The 20020-nt window shown below is 65.2% G+C and overlaps 6 protein-coding genes across 6 annotated transcripts; 2 read left to right on the top strand and 4 right to left on the bottom strand.

The window, feature by feature from the left end:
• Positions 1-1213: 1213 nt before the first annotated feature.
• EMIHUDRAFT_361563 (hypothetical protein) lies at positions 1214-1804 on the top strand (the record flags this gene model as incomplete). The annotated part of the gene is made up of 1 exon (XM_005791119.1): positions 1214-1804. A coding segment is annotated over one exon (591 nt), but the record flags the coding sequence as incomplete, so codon positions are not given.
• A 5372-nt stretch (positions 1805-7176) lies between these two features.
• Positions 7177-7533, bottom strand: EMIHUDRAFT_57193 (hypothetical protein; the record flags this gene model as incomplete). Its single annotated transcript, XM_005791118.1, has 1 exon — positions 7177-7533. A coding segment is annotated over one exon (357 nt), but the record flags the coding sequence as incomplete, so codon positions are not given.
• Positions 7534-12044: 4511 nt separating this feature from the next.
• On the bottom strand, positions 12045-13441 carry EMIHUDRAFT_440001 (hypothetical protein). Its single transcript, XM_005791117.1, has 2 exons — positions 12627-13441; positions 12045-12506 (listed from the first exon to the last, which is right to left on the bottom strand). Exons 1-2 carry the CDS (start codon positions 13409-13411, stop codon positions 12137-12139), a joined length of 1155 nt encoding a protein of 384 aa, XP_005791174.1. The 5' UTR covers positions 13412-13441; the 3' UTR covers positions 12045-12136.
• Positions 13442-13804: 363 nt separating this feature from the next.
• On the bottom strand, positions 13805-14473 carry EMIHUDRAFT_361550 (hypothetical protein; the record flags this gene model as incomplete). Its single annotated transcript, XM_005791116.1, is given in 4 exon segments — positions 13805-13884; positions 13898-13982; positions 13996-14252; positions 14263-14473. Coding segments are annotated over 4 exon segments (552 nt in total), but the record flags the coding sequence as incomplete, so codon positions are not given.
• A 2215-nt stretch (positions 14474-16688) lies between these two features.
• On the top strand, positions 16689-17437 carry EMIHUDRAFT_439996 (hypothetical protein; the record flags this gene model as incomplete). Its single annotated transcript, XM_005791115.1, has 1 exon — positions 16689-17437. A coding segment is annotated over exon 1 (546 nt), but the record flags the coding sequence as incomplete, so codon positions are not given.
• Positions 17438-18651: 1214 nt separating this feature from the next.
• EMIHUDRAFT_70142 (hypothetical protein) lies at positions 18652-18876 on the bottom strand (the record flags this gene model as incomplete). Its single annotated transcript, XM_005791114.1, has 1 exon — positions 18652-18876. A coding segment is annotated over one exon (225 nt), but the record flags the coding sequence as incomplete, so codon positions are not given.
• Between the last annotated feature and the right edge of the window lie 1144 nt (positions 18877-20020).

Raw genomic sequence — 20020 nt, 5'->3', positions numbered from 1 at the left:
CGTCGGGTTATGGTAACCCGTTCTAACCCGTGCTGACCCGTGCTGGGTTAGTGTGGCTTAACCCGGTGGAACCCACGGCTAACCCGCGCTTACTGACAGACTCACGTGCATGGCGTCTGCCGCCCGCAAGCGCGCCCGCACCGGCGGCGGCGGCGAGGAGGTCGACGAGCCCGTGCCGGTCGCGGATGGCTTCGAGGCGCCCATCTTTGGCGTGCGCATCCTCGGACAGGTCACCACGCTCACGCTCGAGGGGGAAGACGGGCCTTTGGCATCGCTCAGTCAGGTTGGCGTCGCGAGCGACCACGCGGGCGCCTGGTTCGTCGTGACCGAGGACTCGCTGCTGCACGTCTCAGCGGCCGGGCGCGTGCGCCGCGTGGCAGCCTTGCCAGCAAGTGCCGCCTGCTACGCCGCTGCCGCCAGCCCCAACCGGAGCGCGCTCTTTGTGGCGGACGACAGCCGCCACGACATCCGGCGAATTGAGGTGGCGACTGGCGCTGTGACGACGCTCGCAGGCAGCGGCATACAGGGCAGCGCCGATGGCGTGGGCGAAGCGGCGCAGTTCGCCTACCCAAGTGGCATCACTATGAGCCCAGACGGCAGCACGCTGTTTGTGGCGGACTTCAGCAACCACAAGATCCGGCGGGTCGAGGTGGCGACTGGCGCTGTGACCACGCTCGCTGGAGGCGGCGGAGATGGCGACGCGGATGGTGTGGCCGAAGCGGCGGAGTTCTGCAACCCAAACGGCATCGCCATCAGCCCAGACGGGAGCGCGCTGTTTGTGGCGGACTGCAGCAGCAACAAGATCCGGCGGGTGGAGGTGGCGACTGGCGAGGTGACGACGATCGCGGGCAGCGGCGGGGCTGGCGACGTGGATGGCGTGGGCGACGCGGCGGAGTTCTACAACCCACGTGGCATCGCCATCAGCCCAGACGGCAGCGCGCTGTTTGTGGCGGACCTCGACAACGACAAGATCCGGCGGGTGGAGGTGGCGACAGGCGCTGTGACAACGATCGCGGGCAGCGGCGAGGATGGCGACGCGGATGGCGTGGGCGACGCGGCGGAGTTCTACGACCCAACTGAAGTCGCCCTCAGCCCAGACGGCAGCACGCTGTTGGTCGGTTCGTACGGTGGCCTCCGCCAGGTCTGCGTGGCGGCGCCTCCTCCGCCTCCCTCCTTTGCCCCGATCGTCGTTCCGCCTTCGACCCTTGGAGCCGACCTCGCAAAGACGCGGGGCGACGCCACCCTCCCGCAGGGCATGGTCACCTTCCTGGTCGGCGACGACGAGGAGCGCGTCGAGCACGTCACCAAGGCCGTCCTCTGCGCCCGGTCCCCGGTCTTTCGGACCATGTTTGGCATCGGCATGAAGGAGCGCGACGCCGCCGAGGTCACGGTGCCCCATATCGACCCCGCCAGCTTCACCGCCCTCATCGACTACCTCCTCTCCGACAAGTTCGACCTCGGCGAGGAGGAGGGCAACAGGGCGCAGCGCGCGCTCGACCTGCGGGAGCTGGCGCAGATGTACCAGGTGCCGCGCCTCGAGCTGCTCTGCGCGCAGGCGCTGCAGGAGAGCGTCGCGCCGGCGACCGCCGTGCCGCTGCTCGAGGCGGCGCACACGCTGGGCGACGGGCGGCTCCTCGCGCAGTGCCGCCGCTTCGTGGCCGACCACGCCGCCGAGGTGCGGGCGAGCGGCGGCGTGGAGCAGCTGCGCGACTTTGGCGTGGCCAAGGGGCTGCTCGGCGACGCGCTCGACCAGGTGGCGGAGCTGAAGGGCGCGATGCACGCGCTCCGCGTCGCGGAGAGCTGAGAAACCGTAGCGATCAGGGTATGACACAGCTCACAGGTCAGCACACATCCGTCACATGCAGGGTCCAGGGAGATATACGCAATACGGCTTTATCCCGCACGGAGGACGGAGCCCTGCGGCGTACGGAATTCAGCATGTGCTGAGATGTGAAAAAAGTATCTTGTACCTTGACCTCTAAAAAACACACGTAGAGCGTAGAGTGTTACGTCACGCACACGACCACCCCGACTGGGCGCGCCGGCGGCCGCGCCGGCCTCGCCGGCTGGACGAGCGGGACGCTCCGGAGCGCCTCCTCGCGGAGCCCCAGCGGCGCACGACCGCAGCAACGCCCGGCGTCGGCGAGCTCTTGCACCTCCGGAGGGCGAGGCCGAGCAGCGGCCCGCGCGCCGCCTCCGCCTCCGCCTGCTCGTCGAGCTCCCTCTCGAACGTGCTGCTCCGGCTGAGTGCGTCGAGCGAGGTCGCGACACCCGCCTCCGCAGCAGCCTCCTCGCCCATCACCTCCGCCGCCGCCGCCTGCTCGCGCGCGGCGGCGGCGGCGAGGCCGCTGGCGGAGAGCTCGCACGCCACCCGGTCCACCCAGTCCTTGTGCGAGGCGTACAGCGCGGCGTAGCGCGGCTCGGCGTCGTCGACGTCGAGCCAGGTCACGTTGTGCGCGTCGTCGCCCGCGCGGAGCGGCATCGTGGGGGGTGCGCGTTCGCAGGGAAAGGGCCGTAAAGTAAACACGGGTCTCCCCGAGGGTTGGCCCCGCGTACCGGGTTTCCCCTTCACTGCAGGACGCGCCCTCTACTCGGAGCTAATGAACACCACACTGCACGCCCCACACCACCACTCTGCACTCACTTGCGCAGATGCTTGAGTAGAGCAGTAGACCCCCCCCGTCCGAGGGCGCTCACCCCCCGTCTTCCCAGGGCTCCGACCCTCCTTGATTCGCTTTCTTGCTCGTCTCCCGAGCGTCATGCGACGGCCGGTGTGGTCGTTTCCCTCGTTGTTGGTGTCGCTTTCTCCGCTGCCGCCCTTCGTCTTCGCCAGCTTCTCCCGGCTCCACCGATTCCGAGGGCGTCGACGGCCCGGCCGAGGTCTCCCCGGGCGAATGCGGCGGCATTGGGTCCCCTCGCCGCGCCTCCCCGGGGGGTCGGGCTGGCTCTCCCTGGTCGACGAATCGCGCCCGCATCCGCGGCCTCTCTATCGTACTCGGCTCGCCCCCCCCTCACCGCCGACTCCTCATCGAGCTCGGGGAGGCGTGGCCCTCCTTGTCGTAGTTCCTGGGTTTGTCCGGGTGCCGCCGGGGCCGCGACGGATCTACCCCTGGCGAGCCCGCATGCCCCAACTCCCCTCGCAGAGCCAGAGGTCGAGTCCGCTCGTCTCTCGCATCCTCCGATAGCTGACTCCAGGCTCCGCCCGGGGCCCTCCGGTCTCGGCCTACCGGTTCGCCTAGGGGTCCCAGAGAGAGAGGGAGAGGGAGAGTTAGAGTGAGAGGGAGAGTAAGAGGGAGAGGGAGAGGGAGGGTGAGAGGAGAGAGAGTAAGAGGAAGAGGGAGAGGGAGAGGGAGAGGGAGAGGTGGGAGGGAGAGGGAGAGGGAGAGGGAGAGGGAGAGTAAGAGGGAGAGGGAGAGGAGAGGGAGTAGCGGAGAGGGAGAGGGAGAGGGAGAGGGAGAGGGAGAGGGAGAGGAGAGAGTGGGAGGAGAAAGAGTAAGAGGGAAAGGAGAGAGTGATAAGGAGAGTAGAGTAAGAGGGAGAGGGAGGGAGGCAGAGTAGAGAGAGTATAAAGAGGGAGCGCGAGAGGAGAGATAGTAAGAGGGAGAGGAGAGAGGGATAGCAGAGGGAGAGGGAGAGGGAGGGAGAGGGAGAGGGAGAGGGAGAGGGAGAGGGAGAGGGAGAGGGAGAGGGAGAGGGAGAGGGAGAGGGAGAGGGAGAGGAGAGAGAGTAAGAGGGAGAGTAAGAGGTAGAGTAAGGGGGAGAGAGGAGAGGGAGAGTGAGAGGAGAGAGAGTGAGAGTGAGAGTGAGAGTGAGAGGAGAGAGGGTAAGAGGTAGAGTAAGAGGGAGAGAGGAGAGGGAGAGGGAAAGGGAGAGGGAGTAAGAGGGAGAGGAGAGAGTTAGAGGCAGAGGATAGAGGGAGAGGAGAGAGGGAGAGGGAGAGTTATAGTGAGAGGGAGAGTTACAGTGAGAGGGAGAGGGAGAGGGAGAGGAGAGAGGGAGAGGGAGAGGGAGAGGGAGAGGGAGAAGAGAGAGAGTCCGAGGGAGAGGGAGAGAGAGAGGGAGAGGGAGAGGGAGAGGGAGAGGGAGAGGGAGAGGGAGAGGAGAGTAAGAGGAAGAGGGAGAGGGAGAGGGAGAGGGAGAGGGAGAGAGAGAGGGAGATGGAGAGTAAGAGGGAGAGAAAGAGGGAGAGAGGGAGAGGGAGAGGGAGAGTAAGAGGGAGAGGGAGAGGGAGAGGGAGAGGGAGAGGGAGAGGGAGAGGGAGAGCTCGCCCTCCATGCGGCGCACCATTGGGGGCGCTGCGGACTATTAGGCCTCGTCGCACATCGCGCGCATTCTGGATTGTCTTATTTACCTCTGAGGTTAAAATATCCATTTGAAAAAATGCTTGCCACATCTCGGGGATGGCGACGCCAATTCAGCCATCCTGAGATGCAGCGCCCTCCGGCCAGCATCTCAGGATGTAATGGCTCAATCAGGGATGTCGTGGACATCTTTGGTTGCCTCAGGCATCCCAAGATCGGCATGAAGCAATTCAGCAGGAATGCGCGAAGCAATTCAGGATGCGCGCGCATCCTGAATTGCTTCATGCATCTTGGGATGCTCGAGGCAATCGAATTTAGAATGGAAATCGTATCGCGGGCAATTTCAGATGCCTCAGCATCTCAAATTGCGGGTTCCCCGCCCCTGACGGGGGGCGAGACCCCGCCGCACCCGGAGCAAGTCGCTAGTGGGAGGGCTGCAGACTTGCTGAGACGTGTGTGCTCCTTTTTGCTTGCTAATACTGGAACATTTTTTTATAAGGGGGGAAATGCGTCCGTCCCTGAGACGGTTGGGAAGGGGGGGTGGTTTCACTGCGCACACGGTAGATGAGGAACAGGGAACACACACGCGTGAGACCCGACCAGTCCGGGCAGTCCCCCTCCCCGCCACACACTCCACCTCTCCACGAGTAGGCTAGACGTGGCTAGCGAGAGTTCCGAGTAGGAGACTGGAAACAAAGGTGATGCCACCCTTTCGGCGGCGACGAGGTTAACGAACGCAGGACCTGTGGGGGTGGGGGAGGGGGGATGTCCGACGCGTCGTGATATGCGGCGGCAGGGCGAGTGAGTGAGTGAGAGGCGCGTCAGCCAGAGCTGATCAGTTTCCCCACCGGGCCACGGAGGGCTCCGCGTGCGGTAGAACGAAAGTTTGAGTAGCATCCTCGCGCGTGGGGCTGGGGGAGGGGGCCGTGCGGGCAAGAAGGTTCGGCCGAGAGCGCCTCGGGATTCGTGAGATTGAAATGTCTCTCAGAGGGCGGAGAGCCCGTCGGGCAATGTAGGTAAGAGTTGGGTCGTCATCGGCGCTCGTGGGTCGGGCGGGGGAGGAGCGGAGGGGGCGGGCAGGGAGGAGGGCACGGAAGGGCGCGGGCCGGTCACCTTGCAGTGTCGCCTCCGCCGTTTGGCTTGTGAGACTCTGCGCTTTGCGGGCGGGAGTGCAGCTTCAGCCTCGTACTCGTCCGCGAAGCCTCAGCTCTCCGCCGTCGACGTCGCTCCGCCGGCCACGTGCCACGGCCTCTCACGGCCACTCACAACCTCCCGCGCGTCATCCCGCCACTCCTGTCAAGGTCGGGGCGGCTTGGCTCAGCGGCGGAGTCACTCGCGGAGCGGCGGCGCGCGGCGCCGCACTCGGAGGGACGGGTTCGAACGCGGACGTCGCATGTTCTTATCTCGGCAGTGAGAGAGAGGGATGTCCGAGTTGCTCAAGACGGCGGGGCGCGCTGAGGCAGCCTCCGCCGCCAGACATATGCGCCTCGCGCACTGTCCACCCAGTTTGACGCCCGGTTTGAGCCACGGACGAGGCTCAGCGGGTAACACGGAGGGTGGGTCTGGCGGGTGCGCGGGTTCGGTGGGCTGGCGTCCCTCGGCCAAGTGTACACGTTGCAGTTTTCTCATCGCGAGTCAGTCCGCCCGTCTGCTGTGACTCGTCATCGGGACGCTCGCCGCGGCGGGGGCGCTAGAGTGGGGGGGTCGAGTCGATGGTGGGTGGGTTGGCCAGAAGGGGGTGGCACACCGAGCAGAGCCTCCCGCCACGCGACACGACACGGAGTCGCGCGAGCGCGAATTCTTATTATTTATCTTTTAGGATCGAGATCAAACCGGGCGCGCGCGAATTCTTTCGTGGGCGTCGCACGCTTCTGTTGCGAAATCGATGCGCGCAATCACCTACCTCTTCTTCTGCTGCGGCGCCGTGACGCTCGCGCTCGTGCCCAGTTCGCCGCGCTCCGCCCTCGTCGTCTCGCCGCGCCGCTCGCCTCAGCCTGTCCTGCAGCTCTGGTCCGACGGACGGGTCGGAAGGCGCTCGCGCATCGAAGACGGAGATGATCGGCGCCTGTCGCAGGGTGGCTCGGGCGGGCGTTTCGGGAAAATCGGCGGCGGCGGCAGGAAGGGCGACGCCCGGCGCGTTGGCGTCGGTGGCACCGAGAAGTTTGGCAACACAAAGTCCGCGCAGATCCGGCAGGCCAAGCTCGAGGCTTACGTTTACTCGGAGGAGGACCCGACGGACGGCACGATTGGGCGCGTGATCGCTGGCTCGCTGCTGATCACCATTTTCGCGCTCCTCGCATTCGTGTTCTCCTACTACGGCGGCGTGGACGGGCTGATGGATGCCAATAACGGGCACCGCTGATCGCAGGCTGGGGACTAGGGCGGCGTGGACGGGCAGGTCCGCGGGATGGGGCATCTACCTCGCGTTGTGCGGCGCCGACGCTCTGCCTGTCGCGATAGGACGAGCTCCTGGTAGTGCGCCTCCTCACAGAGCGCTCACGGCGGCGCGGAGAGAACGCAGCCAATGCGGTGTGGAGTGTGCGGTGTTGTTATTCTATGCTTTGCCATGCCCCGCATACTCCCCATGCAAGAGCCGCGAACACATGTACGTGCATGCGCATGTGACCTATCTCACTGTGTGCACGCCCCGTGTGCGGTGCGGTTCACCTGCGGACCGCGCGGGAAAGTCAACGCATCGCAGCAGCACACGGCACCGACGGCGCGGCGACGGTTACCTTCGTTGCCGGAGCACCGCAGCAGTCAGCAGCGCGGCGCTCACGCTGCCGGCCGCAAAGGCAATAAGCAGGGCGGCGCGGTTGACTGTTTCTGGCGCAGGCGGCACGGGGCATTCGGGGCATACGGGCTCGGCGTGGCTCAGCTGGAGAGAGCCGCTGGCCGTCGGCGCCACGCGGCGGTAGTAGCAGCTGACACGGGTGTTGCCGTACTGGTCCTTGGTATGGCACGCGCCCTTGCGACGCGGCGTCACCTTGTAGACGAGCGAGTTCTGCTCGCAGTTGATGAAGACATCGTCGAGGTCGAGAGTGTCGCCAGACGTGGCACCCTTGACCCACAACTCGTTGCGCGAGGTTGACCAGAGGCAGGCCACGCGCTGCTTGAAGGTGGCCTCGAGCGCAGCCTCGTTTGCATACGCGCAGATGAGCACGGCGCCGGAGCGCGAGTCCTGCACGACGACCGGCACCACATCACAGTGCTTGCTGGCGACCTTGTCGAGCTTTGTCCAGTCGAGCTGGAGACCAGCGCCCTCCTCGAGCTCACGATTCCCGCCCATTGCTTCTCGGGGCACTCGGTTGCGCGTGTTCCGCTTTCGGGGTTTCTTTCAGAGAGAGATTTTCTCTCTTCTCTTCTCTCTCTTCTTTCATGGACCACCAAGAACTGGCACGGGCTGCAGATGCAGCGCTTGTCTGTCGTTCTCCACACCGCCGTGGCGTGGCAGACGGTGAACGAGCTAGCGTGCGGGGACAGCGGCATTGTGCACGGAGCTAAGTGCATTGCCGTTCTTAACGGAGTCGCTTAGGCGGCTCCGGTCGTGTGCCGGTGATAGTACTAGCACGCGCCAGTTCGCACCTGTGTCGAGCCTGTGTGCTGTGAGAGAGAGTTGTTTTGTTTAAATTCTTTCCTGTGCGATGGAGCGCGTTGTAAAATTCTTTCCTGAGAGGGCTAATTGAATTCTTCTTTCTTTCTCTCCCCAAACTACTACCAAATATACTTCTACTACTACTACCTGATGTCCTGCAGCTTGAGATGGCTCGGTGCCTGGACTTGCGCAAAGCATTGTGGCGGGGCTGCCGGCTCTGAGTGGGCGCGCAGATCGCTCCCGTTTGCCCACACCGACTACGAGCACAAGTTCGAGAAGGTGAAGCCGCGCTGCGGTGCCGAATGCGTCCAGTGCGGCAACCCGACTGGCCTGAGCCGCGTACTCGACAAGCTCGACACCCTCGAGCAGAAGTACGCCGCCCTTGTGCGCAAGGAGCAGGAGCTGCTCCGGCGGGGAGGCGTCTCGCCCGCGCTGATCGCTGGCGGCGGCGCAGCAGCAGCAGGCGGCCGCGGCGGCGCAGGCGGCGGCGCAGCGGGCGACGTCTTTGCGGCCGCGGACTTGGACGGCGACGGCCAGATCTCGCAGGCGGAGCTGGCGGCATACGCCAACCAGGTGCAGGCGCACGCCAAAGAGCAGTACGACCAGTATCTGGCCGCGCTCAAGCAGGCCAACGCCGAGACAAAGGCACAAATGTTGGCACCCTGCGGAGATAACGAGCTCCACTCTGACCCCGTTTACTGCCCGCGCGCGTGCAGGTGCTGCGTTCGCAGCTGCAGCAGCTCGGCGTGAAGCCGGACGTGCCGGCCGCGGTGAGAGACGAGAAGGGGAGCAGAGGCTGCGCGGTGATGTGAGGGAAGTGCTATTGAATTTTCTACTCGAGCAAAATGGGGGAGAGACGCCGCGACATCAACCCGCCGCCGCCAAATCGGCCCGCGCCAAACCAACACACACACACACTCCCAAACCACAGAGAGAGCGTGTGTGAACAGCGTCGCCGCGTCGGGGCGCACCCGACGAAATCGCGCGACAAGGGGGGCTTCGCGGATGAGCTTGGAAGATGACAACATCTCGCCCCCTTCGTGGCTGCTACAGTTGGCCAGAGAATCTGCTCAATCCCGAGAAGCAGAGATCTTGGCCTACGCGGCGGGAGCGTTGGCCGCGCTTGCCTGCGCGCTCTGCGCCGTGTCGGCGGGGCTCAGGTCGCTGCTGTCCAAGGAAAGGTCCAACGACGGGACGGCATGCGACCTGAGGTCCGACGACCCGAGTTGGGAAGCAGGCGGCCGCGGCGGTCTTGCAGACGCCACCAGTGAGGTTGCTGTGGACAATATGATGCTTCGGCCGCTCGGGCGTCGCTCGCGCGCGGCGCGCATTAGCGCGCATTATGCCTCCTCGGGCCGGCCCGTGCTGCGTGTGGTGTCTCCTGACAGGCCTGCCTCCTCCGCGAGCAGGCGAGCATCCAGATCGAAGTGTCGGGACGGATGCTCTCTGTGCGAGGCGAGCAAGTGGAGGAGCTAAGACGGGTGTGCGCCGCTCCGCTAGCCGCTCCGAGAGTCGGCGTGTACCGTTGCACAGACACACAGCTAGTGTGGCTCAGTTGCAGCGTGGCGCGCTTGCCTTCTCAGGCGGCGTCGGAGATCGACCCGCTAGGAAGTGAGCCCTCCGCCCTCCCGCCTGTCGTCACGGTGGACATCTCCGACGGCTCCACTTCGATGTCTCACTTCTCGCTGGACGGCGTGCGCCAGCTGGTGGCCGCCCTCACCGAGGATCTGAGGGCACCCTCCTCTCCCCCCCTGCCCGGCCTCGCCCCTCTGCCTCCCCGTCCCGACGAGCCTCCGCCGCAGCTGCCCCAGTCGCTTGTTGGGGCGCGCAGCAGATCAACCGCGATGGCGATCCGCAGCGTGACGCCGCAGCCGGATGACTGACACGAGTTTGATATTAGATAACGCGCCGCCGCCGGGCAGTCGTGTCCGCGCGCGCGGTGAGTCCTGACCTCAAAAATCCCATAATACCGACCTGCACGCTCTGGGCCTCAACTCTTGGGCGCGCGCGGCTGGCCCGCGGTGCACCGGTGGCGCAGCGGGCAGCGCCACCGCCAGCGGAGCGCCGAGACGCCGTGACCCGTGTGCGCGCTCGCTTCCATTTGTATTCGCTTTTGTACGGCGAATCCCTCTGAGAGAGCCACCGCAGCGAGTGTGCATGAGTACCTACGCGCAGAGACAGAGCGAGAGAGGCAGAGGGACGCGCAGCGCACGCTCTCAACATCGAACATGCGGACGGAGACATGTGTGGCGGTACTCATGGGAAGGGAGATGTACGCTCGCGCTCTCACACACCGACAACGTACGCTCGCCCAGGGCCATCCGGCGCCAAGGCGCGATCTCGCAGGACCGCGACAGAGCTCGGCTTGCCAAGGGCAAGCGACTGCAACCTGCGCGCTCCGGGAGGAGACTGCGGGGCTACTTCGTCACCTTTGGCTTCGAGCAGAGCCAGACCGCGTGCCTGGGCACGCAAACAATGCGGGAGTGAAAATGCGTGCGTGGCTTGGGCGACTGTGCGCTCCCTCACCCTCCGTCAGGCGCTGTACCCATCCACTCCGGCACGAGCTCGCACTGCATGCTGTCGTCCTCTGCCGGGTCGGAGCAGAAGAACCACTGCTTGGACGGATCCGGGGCGTCCTTGTCCTCGACGATGTAGCACGCACCGTCATCGGTCGTCTCTCTCTCCGTTGCCCATTTGGCTCGGGACCACTGTGCCCCGGCGAGCCCGTCCTCGCCCAGGTCGGCGCGCTCTCCCGGCGTGCTCATCCGCGCGCAGGCACGGCTGCCCGGCGTACTCATCCACGCGCAGGCACGGCAGCCCGGCGTGCTCATCACAGCCGAGTAGCCCGTGATTGCGCAAGCCCAGACCGACAGCATATCGCTCCTGTGGGTTCCAACTTTTTCCGTGGTGTGGTATGGTGCGCTCGGCCAACCCACCTCGAGACCATACCCCCCCGCCTCTTGGAAGACCTGCTTGGGGTATGGTAGGGCTAGCCTTGGGCGGTCAGGACCATACCCCCCCCCCCCCCCCGAGCCTACCATACCATACCCCGGAAAAAGTTGGAACCCTGCTTTGCCGCAGCCGCTTCACACCTGCTCCTGTGGGAAGAGTCCTAGGGAGGAGCAGCGTGAGCAAGACCCGAGCCCCCGCGAGGTTCACAGTCAGCTCACTGGCCCGGGGCAAAGGAAGAAAAGAAAATCTCGTTTGAGCTGCCTGGCCCTGGGGATGGACGCTCAGCTCCTCAGCAGTCAGTGGCCCCCCGGGGGGCAAAGGAAGAAAGCGGGTAAAGAGGAACCTTTCGATCGAAGGTGAATTCGCCTCGCCACGACCTCCATGGCTGATGAGCATTGCAGTCCACAACGCGATGGAGGCCGTGATCATCGTGTTGTTTGTTGGCCGTGCACGACGACTCGCAATGAATGTGTTGACCGACACGCACGCACCGACCCGGCGTCGCAACCTTCCCCCCTTTCGATTCCCCCCTTCGCCTGCTACTCATTAGCCCGCGATTCGCCCGATGAATATCTGTCCCGAACAATCGAATCTCCAATTCGCGCGTCCGTCGATCAGGAGAGTCGCATTGCCACAGCCGCGGGGGGGGGCACCGAGCCCGGCCCCGCAGGGGATGGAGGAACCGTGCCTGGCGTGCGCCTCGCGGTCCTTCAAGCGCGGCGACATCGTGCGGATCATCAACCCGGCACACGAGAGATACAACCAAACAGCCATCGTCATGCGAGTCGACCGGAGAGCGGGAGGGTTGCAAGCGCCCAGATGTGCCACATTGAGATAGACCAGTGCTAGATTGAAGGATGGAGGCGGCGCTATATCACACAAACTGACCAGCGTCGCCCCCCCCCCCCCCTCCCCGGCCCGCCAAGGTTGATGGTGGTCCTGGCTGATGGTGCCGTGGCGGGCTTCAAGACGAGCAGTGTCGCCTGAAAGGTGGCCGCCCAGAGAGCCGTAGGTGGCGTGAGGCGTCAGGGGCGCTAGCGTTTGGAAATGCGCACGGTGGCTGCTCGCCGAGTGGCATGTAACCTATCGAAGCGGCGGAGCTATTTATGACGCGGCATGCCGGTGCGCAGGATTGTGAGCCAAGAGTGCCGCAGTCCCGGGTCGCCCGTATTTATTGGGGTCCTTGGTCGTCGTTTGTGTCTTTAGACCGACAACTAAGGAGTACTGTACACATGCAAAGGGCCACTTTAAACACCGACTGGACCGGCCACACGCTCGAGTCATGCACTCATAGCTTTTCAAGTTCGCTGGCCACCACGACCACAACTGGCACCAGCTGGGCTGCCACACATCCCGAGTGAGCGTACGGCACTACGCCACTCAGGCCACGTCCCCAGCCTACTCGCTCGTCAGCTCGGTGGCAAGCTTGAAGGCAAATACGTTCGTCGTGCCAAGAGAGGCGGCGCGCATTCGCGCTCCTCACGCCTGCGGGTCCGCTGCCGGCGCGGCCATGCTCGCAAAGGCAGAGAGCATCTCTGCAATCGTGGCGAACTGCGACTCGATCGCGGGGACGAGGCCGGAAAGGTCGAGCTCGAGCTCCGCCGAGGCGGGGTCGATGAGCTGCTCGGTGAGCTCGTCCTTGACGTGGGTGTCGAACCTGCGTCATAAAGTCGGGGCGTGAGTCCGGCGGAATCGACCCCATCTCGTGCTCAAGTGCTCAAGTTCGGCGGCCTTCTCGGGAGTTGAGGGGTCTAGGTTCAGCATCTAGGGTGTCAGACCAGTCCAGCCCCTTGGTGATGGCGTCGGACAGGCCCGCCGCCCAGGCCCCGTCACCCGGAGGCACGAAGCCGCTGGACACCAGCTCGGTCAGCAGCTCGTGCAGGTCCTCCACCGCCTCCTTGATGTCCTTGGTCGCCTCGTCAGGCACGAAGCCTGACGAGATGATGAGCGCGCTGACCTGCTCGTGCGTCGGAAGCTCGCCCTTCAGGAGCGTCGAGGCGGTTAGGAGCAGCTCGGTGAGCATTTTGAACTGGTCCTTGACGGCCGGCACAATGCCTGTGAGCTCGACCTCGAGCCCGGCGTCAGCGAGGGCAGCCTCTGCGGGTTTGATGAGCTCGCTCTCGACGTGCGTCTCGACGTGATCCTCGAACCATTTCACAGACTGGGTGAGCGTGTCGGCGAGGCCGGCCGCCCACGCTCCCTCGCCCGGGGCGACGAAGCCATGGCTGTGCATGAGAACGAGCAGGCCGTGGAGGTCGTTGACAGCGTCGCGGATGTCGCTCTCCGCTTCCGTTGGAGTGACGAGCGAGATCAGGTCCGACACGGTCTCCGGGTTGACCTTAGCCGGGTCGATAAAGTCGAGGATGGCCTGCTGCTGCTCTTCGGGAAGCTGCGAGGCGATGGCGATGCCGGCGGCGGCGATGGGGAAGATCTTCTCGTCAGGAGCGGCTGTGGCGGCAGCTTGGACGGCAGCGGCAGCGGCGATGGGCTGCTCCTCCGGGACGGGCGCAGAGCCAACCAGGGCGAGGCCGGCGACGGCGACGAGGCGAGCGATGCGCGGCATACGTTTGGATATAAGTCGGGCTGCGTCGGGTCCTTGGTCGGCCAGGAAAGGAGAGAAAACTCGGTCGAAACGAAACTCGGTCGCCCCCCCCCCCCAAAAAAGAGAGAAATAAACAAACGATGCAACCTCCATGACGAGGTGCAGCAAGAGGCGGTACGTAGGGTCTGCGGCGCGCTCGGCATGAGGGAGCAGTTCGAGGCGGCGATGGCGGCGGGCGAGCTGCTCGAGATGCTCGAGAGCTTGCCGCGAGGGGCGGTCGAGGGCTCGAGGCCTCTGTCCGACTGATGCGCGGTTACACCCGCACGGGCGAGTGGCCAGAGCCCATTCTCACCAGCCCTGCCCCGCAGCGCGGCCGCTCGCCAAGCCCCGCAGATGAGAGAGAGATTTTAGGAAACCAACAAGAAATCACGACTCTCACAGTGATTTGGGCTCGGCAGCTTAGCCCTCAGCCGAAGCTGGGGCCGGTCCCGTAGGCCGTAGGCGTAGCCGAGAGAGCCCGCGCCGATGAGTTCGACGCGGTCGGGGGTAATTGCGGAGAGGCCAGCAAGGTGGCGATCGCTGTACTTCATGGTGCCCTCGGTGGGGCGGCTGACAAGCCAGAGGTCGATACTCTGGACGACCCATAGGATGCCACGTCCCACGAATGCCTGGAGGAGAGGGAGGCGAGGCCAGAGGCAGGCTCAGCTGCTCTCGGGTGATCTCGCTTTGAGGCACCAGTCTTCTGGAGAGCTCAACAGCTGCGGCCGCGATGGCGGAGTCGGCCGCGGTTCGAGCGAGCAGCTTTTGGCTGCGGGATCGAATCGCGGAAGGCTCATGCCCTCGCGGAGCGACGCGGGTCGCGCGGCGCGCGCGTGTGCGACAACAGACGACAGACGCCAGAGGCCTGAGCGCTGTACGCCTGCACTTTTGTCGCCGCAATCGCCACCGCCGCCATCTTGACGAGCAGCGCGAGCGCGCTCGTCGGCGGCCAGCCGTCGCGGGCCGGGCCGAGCCCGGCCTCAACCGGCCGCGCCGCCGTAGCAGGCCCGGAGGCCCACATGGCGGCTGACCAGCTGATAAGGAGGGTTTCTCAGATGAGTGGTCAGATGGATAGTGCCAGAGAGCGAGGGGTCCAGGGGGGAGCACAAATAGGACGCCCAGCCCTGCCCTCGTGCCGCCGAGTGCATACAGTCTGTTGCGGGCATTAAGAAAACAGGATACCCGCGGCACGCCGCCGTTTCTAAGCCTTTCCACCCACCCCACCCACCCCACGCCGTGGTTTCTTAGCTTCGGCCGGCACCCCAGGTCAGCCGGGATCTAGGCGAATTTTTAGGTAAAATGACAATAAGGAAGCGCTGGACCGATGCGCCAGTCAGCAGTCTTGGGATGACAGGAAGACGCACACACCTCCATCCACACCGCCCAGAACACCGCAGACTTAGGCAAAATGACAAGTGCGCGCGCCGCAGGCGAAGAGAAAATTTGAGCGGGGCTCCTGTTCACACTCGTGTGTGGGCCCTTTCTTGGGGCCGCGCCTGCGGCGCGCTGTGGTTTCTTAATGCCCTGTTTTCTTAATGCCCGCAACAGACTGTATCCTATGCGAGAGAGATTCCCTGTGCCCTGTGCCCAGCCCTCTCCGCGCGGCGATGCGCCCTCCCCCCTCGCTTTTGCAAAATCCTGCAAAGGTGGGGACGTGTCTGTCCTCGACCCAGCCCTAGCTTGGAGCACTTGGAGCACTTGGAGCACTTGGAGTGCAGTCGGCAACCTCACATCCAGGGCCGGGGAGCTGAGGAGCGCACCCAGCGGGCCGGATGATCGGGATCGGGTTGCGGGCAAGAGAGCCCTAGCCCTGGGGGGTGCGCGTTCGCAGGGAAAGGGCCGTAAAGTAAACACGGGTCTCCGAGGGTTAGCTCTGCGCTCCGGGTTTCCCCTAGCAGCGGAACCCCCCTTGGGATGTCCGTTTATTTATACTCTCTCGCATTACAACAACCGGCAACCGCAAGCCGCTCACTCCCCCAGTCCCATTCCCTCATCTTCCCCGCCTCCTCCACCGGGCGGATCCGCTCCCACGCCGCGTCTCGCACCACCTCGCGGTCGCGATCGCTCATGCACATTGCGAAGGAGCACAGGAGCCAGGTAGGTAGGTAGAAAGGTGAAGAACAGCCAGGCTCGGACTGGACACCAAGGAGCCACTTAAGGTGCGAAAAGAAGAAACTACAGTGCTTGCACAGGCTCGAAGGCCGACAATCGCCGATGAGGACAATCGCCGATGAGCTCTCGCGTCTCGCTCAACTGGACCCGCAGGTTTGCGCCGCCCTCCCGCACCGCCTTCAAGCGCGGTCTCGTTACCTGGCTCGGCCTGACGACCATCAGCCTCGTCGCGCTGGTCAAGCGCACTGACGGTTTGCTCAAGGCGCTGCTCGGCGGCCCGGCGCTGCTCTGCGCCTCGGTGCTCGTTTACGGCACCTACCGCAAGGAGCGGGGGCAGCTACCCTTTAGCGAGGACGAGCAGCGCGCGTCGGCCGAGCGACTGGGCGGCTTTGGACGGCATGTCACCACGAAGGACGGGCGGGTGGGCCACTGTCGTGGTTCAGATGCACATGTACGAGCATGTGGCGTCCTAACGCACTCAATCAACACACAGGTGGTCGAGTACCTTGTGTACGGCAGCAATAGGGAGGACGCCACAGTCATGGTTCAGATGCACGGCGCGACCAGCACTGGCGGGCTCATGTGCACCTGGAACGCCGAGATGTTCAAGCATCTCAACATCAGGGGCATCGCCCCCACCATGCCCAACTCGGGCTACAGCGACATCCAGGCGGGCTGAGGAGAGCTGGCCTCTTAGCGAAACTCATCCTCTCACCGCGTCCGCCCTCTCTGTGCAGCCGGACCGCCGAATCGCCAACTTTCCGCGCGACGACCTCGCGCCCATCCTGTGGGCGGAGGGGGTCGACGAGTTCTTGGTGGACGGCCACAGCCTCGGCACCTCTCACGCGCTCGCCGTGGCGTGGTACTTTGGCGCGCCCAGCTGTCGTGCCTCGAGGCCTGCTCGCGAGCTCCCCGTCTGGATTCGCCGCGGTTCCTGTCTAGGCCCCAACCACGCCGAGCACCGCTGCATCGGCCTCGGACTCAACTGCCCCTACCTGTCGACGCCGCTGTGCGATGAGCTCGGCTTCCGGTGCGACGCGGACGACCTCTTCCTCGTGCGGAACAACGACCCGCGCGAGTGGCACGCCGCGTGGAACTTTACGCTCGCCGACGTGACCAACCTGCTGCCGTTTGCGTCCCCGCCCATGGCGATAGGGCACATGATCTGGCCAAAGCTCGCCGAGGAGAGGCCGTGGGTGCTGCCGATGGTCGCCGAGGATCAGAAGCGGACGGGAGCGCGCGGCTACGTGGGGCAAGGGTACGAGATGACGTGCTACGCCACCAACACCCTGTGGGGCTTCGACCCGCGGCACATCCGGACCAAGCACGTGGCGGTGTGGTGGGCGCACGATGACGGCAGCCCCGGCATCGCGAGCCCTCGGGTCAGCCGCCGCCCTGCGTTGTGGCGCCCTCCATTTCAGCCGCGCCGCTGCGAGTAGGCTGCCCGCCGGAGCACGGGAAGTGGCTCGCGGAGCTCTTCGAGCGGACGGAGGGCGTGCAGACGCGCAACCGCAGCGTCGACATCGGCCTCGGCCACTGGTCGTTCTCGCCCTCGCTCGGGCCGTGCTACCAGGCGGCCGAGGAGTCGCTGCCAAAGACGCTGCTCGAGATGACGCGCAAGGAGGCGAAGGCGGCGCCGGAGCTGTGGCCAGAGGACGATGCGGAGGGAGTGAGCAGAGGTTCGAGCGGCGCGGAGGCCGAGGTCGACCCACAGCGTCTTCAAGACGCACACGTGGAGGCGCCGGCGAGATAGAGATGAGAATCTGTTTTGGTTGTGAGGGGCGGTGGCTGCGGGGTGTGCGAGTGTGCGGAGCCGGAGTCGCAGCAGGGCTGCGCCACGTGTACTCTTTTTGCTCTCGGCCGGCCCGCCTGGGCGGCCGCTGCTCTGTCTGCCAGAGAAGAATTCTTATAAAATACAAGCCTCTCTCACAGCACACTGGCACGACAAGGGCGCGGACTGGCGCGGACTGGCACACACACCGGCTCACCACCGGAGCCGTAGAAAAGAGACAAAGGGAGGGATGGGCTAGTTCCATTCACTGTGGCACAGCTCGCGTTACAAAACCTTGATTTGACCATTTGCGCCATTTGGTACCTCTCGGTGCCTTCCAGAGGCAGCTGCGACCCCGCCGAGTAGACGGCGGCACACAGCAGGTGGCGCGGTGTGCCACCGTCCACTCGGCGGGATCGCAGCTGCCTCTGCGCGTCCTGGGTATGTACCTTTGTCGCCGCCGGAGACGACTCGACGCCGCTGAGATCGGAGATCAAGCTCTGACAGGTCGCACGTCGCTCCTTTGACGCCGACGTGACTCACCCGTGCAGATCACATCAGGACACGGTCTCGACACGCTCGGTACGACGCCTGCGACCCGTCTTGGGTCAGGTGGCACGACGCTCATCGCGCCTGCCAGCGCTGCCGTGCAGGTTGCCACGACGAGGTCGAGCACGCTTCTATACGCTCGCCCAGCCTTCCTTTCCATCCCATTAGGCAGCCTGGGAACGGTGGCGGTCAGAGGCAAAGCCTGCGAGGGGTGGTGGAACCACATGTCACGGCTACCGCCGGAGGCTGACTTTGCGGCACCATCATCGGACGACGTCGGCGAGTTGAGTCGCGCTCGCGGTAGCCAGATGACCTCTCATACTAGTATCATCGGCCATGGCCGCAGGAAGCGCGGGGGATTCCGCTGGGAGCAACACGGAGCTCCGTTGGACGCGTTTTCAAGATTAGCGTGTCAGAGAGTGAATTTGAACTAGCCATGGGAGGACGCGGCAGCCGGCACGCCGCCACCAGGGATTTTACGACGACCGAGCTAAGATCTGAGCTAGATCATATTCCTCGCTCCACGCTCGACATCGGGATGCGGTTTCTTGTCCCCCCGCATAACGGGGGACGCGCGATAGAGCAAAAATAATCGTTGGTTTCGTTGCGCTTACGGCTTTAAATGGACGTCTTACTTGGATCATGGATGCGTACGGCGTGTCGCTCACAGGACGCCGTGTGCTTCCCTCGTACGGTCGTATACGCCGCTCCCGCGTCACAACTGTGAGGTACAGTCCGCATGCACACCCCTGGGATGGGGTCGAGGGATGGGGCGCGATTACGAGCCCGGTCACGCTGCCTTCCGCGCCCCGTCCCAGTCCCGGATCATCCGGCGCAGCATGTAATTGGGGGTGAGGTATGGGTGCTCGAGCTCGCCGCCCGTCAGAGGGCTCGTCGACTTTGTCGCGAGCCAGCGCTCGATCGCCGTCCGCTCGTAAGCATGCCCATCGGCCGCCATCACCGGGTCGCTCATGACCTCGGTCGTGATCGGGCAGACGAAGTCGGCTGGTGGCTCCTCCTCCTCCACCGAAGGCGGCCTCTCTGCAGCCAAAGAGGACGACACCTGCTCGTCGGGCGCCCGCCTCTCCTCCTCCAGCCTCGCGCTCTCCTCGAGCGCCGCCGCCAACTCCGCCTCCTCTCCCGCCGCCAGCGCTGCCTCATCCTCGGGCTCCCGCGACGGCCCAGCGCCGCCTCCGCCGCCCTTCCCCTTCTTCTTCTTGTTGTTGCCCGTCTTGCTCTCCTTGGCGCGCTCCGCCTCCTTCTCCTTCTCCTCCTCCGCCAGCAGCGCCTCGGCATGCCGCGCCGCCTCCGCCTCCGCCGCCGCTCTCTCCGCCCCCCTCGCCGTTGCCTCCGCCTCCGCCTCCGCCGCCGCATGCTCCTCGAGGGCGCGCACGCACTCGGCGTGGCCCTGCTTCTTGGCCACCTGCAGCGCCGTCTTGCCGCTCGCAGAGCACAACGCTGCGTCTGCGCCCGCCCGCAGCAGGAAGATCACGACGGCGGATTGGTTGCGCTTGGCGGCGGCCATCAGCGCGGTGCCGCCCTCGCTGTCCTTCTGGTTGATCTCCGCGCCGTGCCGCAGCAGCAAGTCGATCACCCGCTCGTGGCCGCTGCCGGCGGCGTCCATCAGCGCGGTGTTGCCTCCGCTGTCCTGCAAGTTGATCTCCGCGCCGCGCCGCAGCAGCAGGTCGATCACCCGCTCGTGGCCGCTGCCGGCGGCGAACATCAGCGCGGTGTTGCCTCTGCAGTTCTGCATGTTGATCTCCGCGCCGCGCTGCAGCAGCAGCTCGACCACCCGCTCGTGGCCGTTGCCGGCGGCGTCCATCAGCGCGGTGTAGCCGTTGCCGTCCTGCTTGTTGATCTCCGCGCCGCGCTGCAGCAGCAGCTCGACCACCCCCTCTTGGCCCTTCTGGGCGGCAAGCATCAGCGCGGTGACGCCGCTCGCATCGCCTGCCCGGCAAGTCGCGTTGACCCGCCCGCCGCTGTCAAGCCACGCCAGCACCGCCGCCTCGTCGCCTCGCGCAGCCGCTATCCCCGCCTCGAGGCGCCTGGCCTCTTCGGATAGCCTGCCCGGCGAGCCGGAAGAGGCTGCGGCCCTCGCTCCCGCCGCCGCCTCGCCCGAGGAAGCGCCGCCCGCACCGCCCGCCGCCGCCTCGCGCTGG

Source organism: Emiliania huxleyi, assembly GCF_000372725.1.
Source record: "Emiliania huxleyi CCMP1516 unplaced genomic scaffold EMIHUscaffold_115, whole genome shotgun sequence".
NCBI lineage: Eukaryota > Haptophyta > Isochrysidales > Noelaerhabdaceae > Emiliania > Emiliania huxleyi.
This window is presented reverse-complemented; position numbering and strand designations above follow the sequence as displayed.

Bases quoted from the DNA above. Each gene is read 5' to 3' on its own strand.
- EMIHUDRAFT_440001 (XM_005791117.1), bottom strand. From the start codon at position 13,411: ATGCCGCGCATCGCTCGCCTCGTCGCCGTCGCCGGCCTCGCCCTGGTT. The intron at 12,507-12,626 runs GTCTGACACCCT...CTTTATGACGCA, and splicing joins ATCACCAAGGGGCTGGACTG to GGTTCGACACCCACGTCAAG.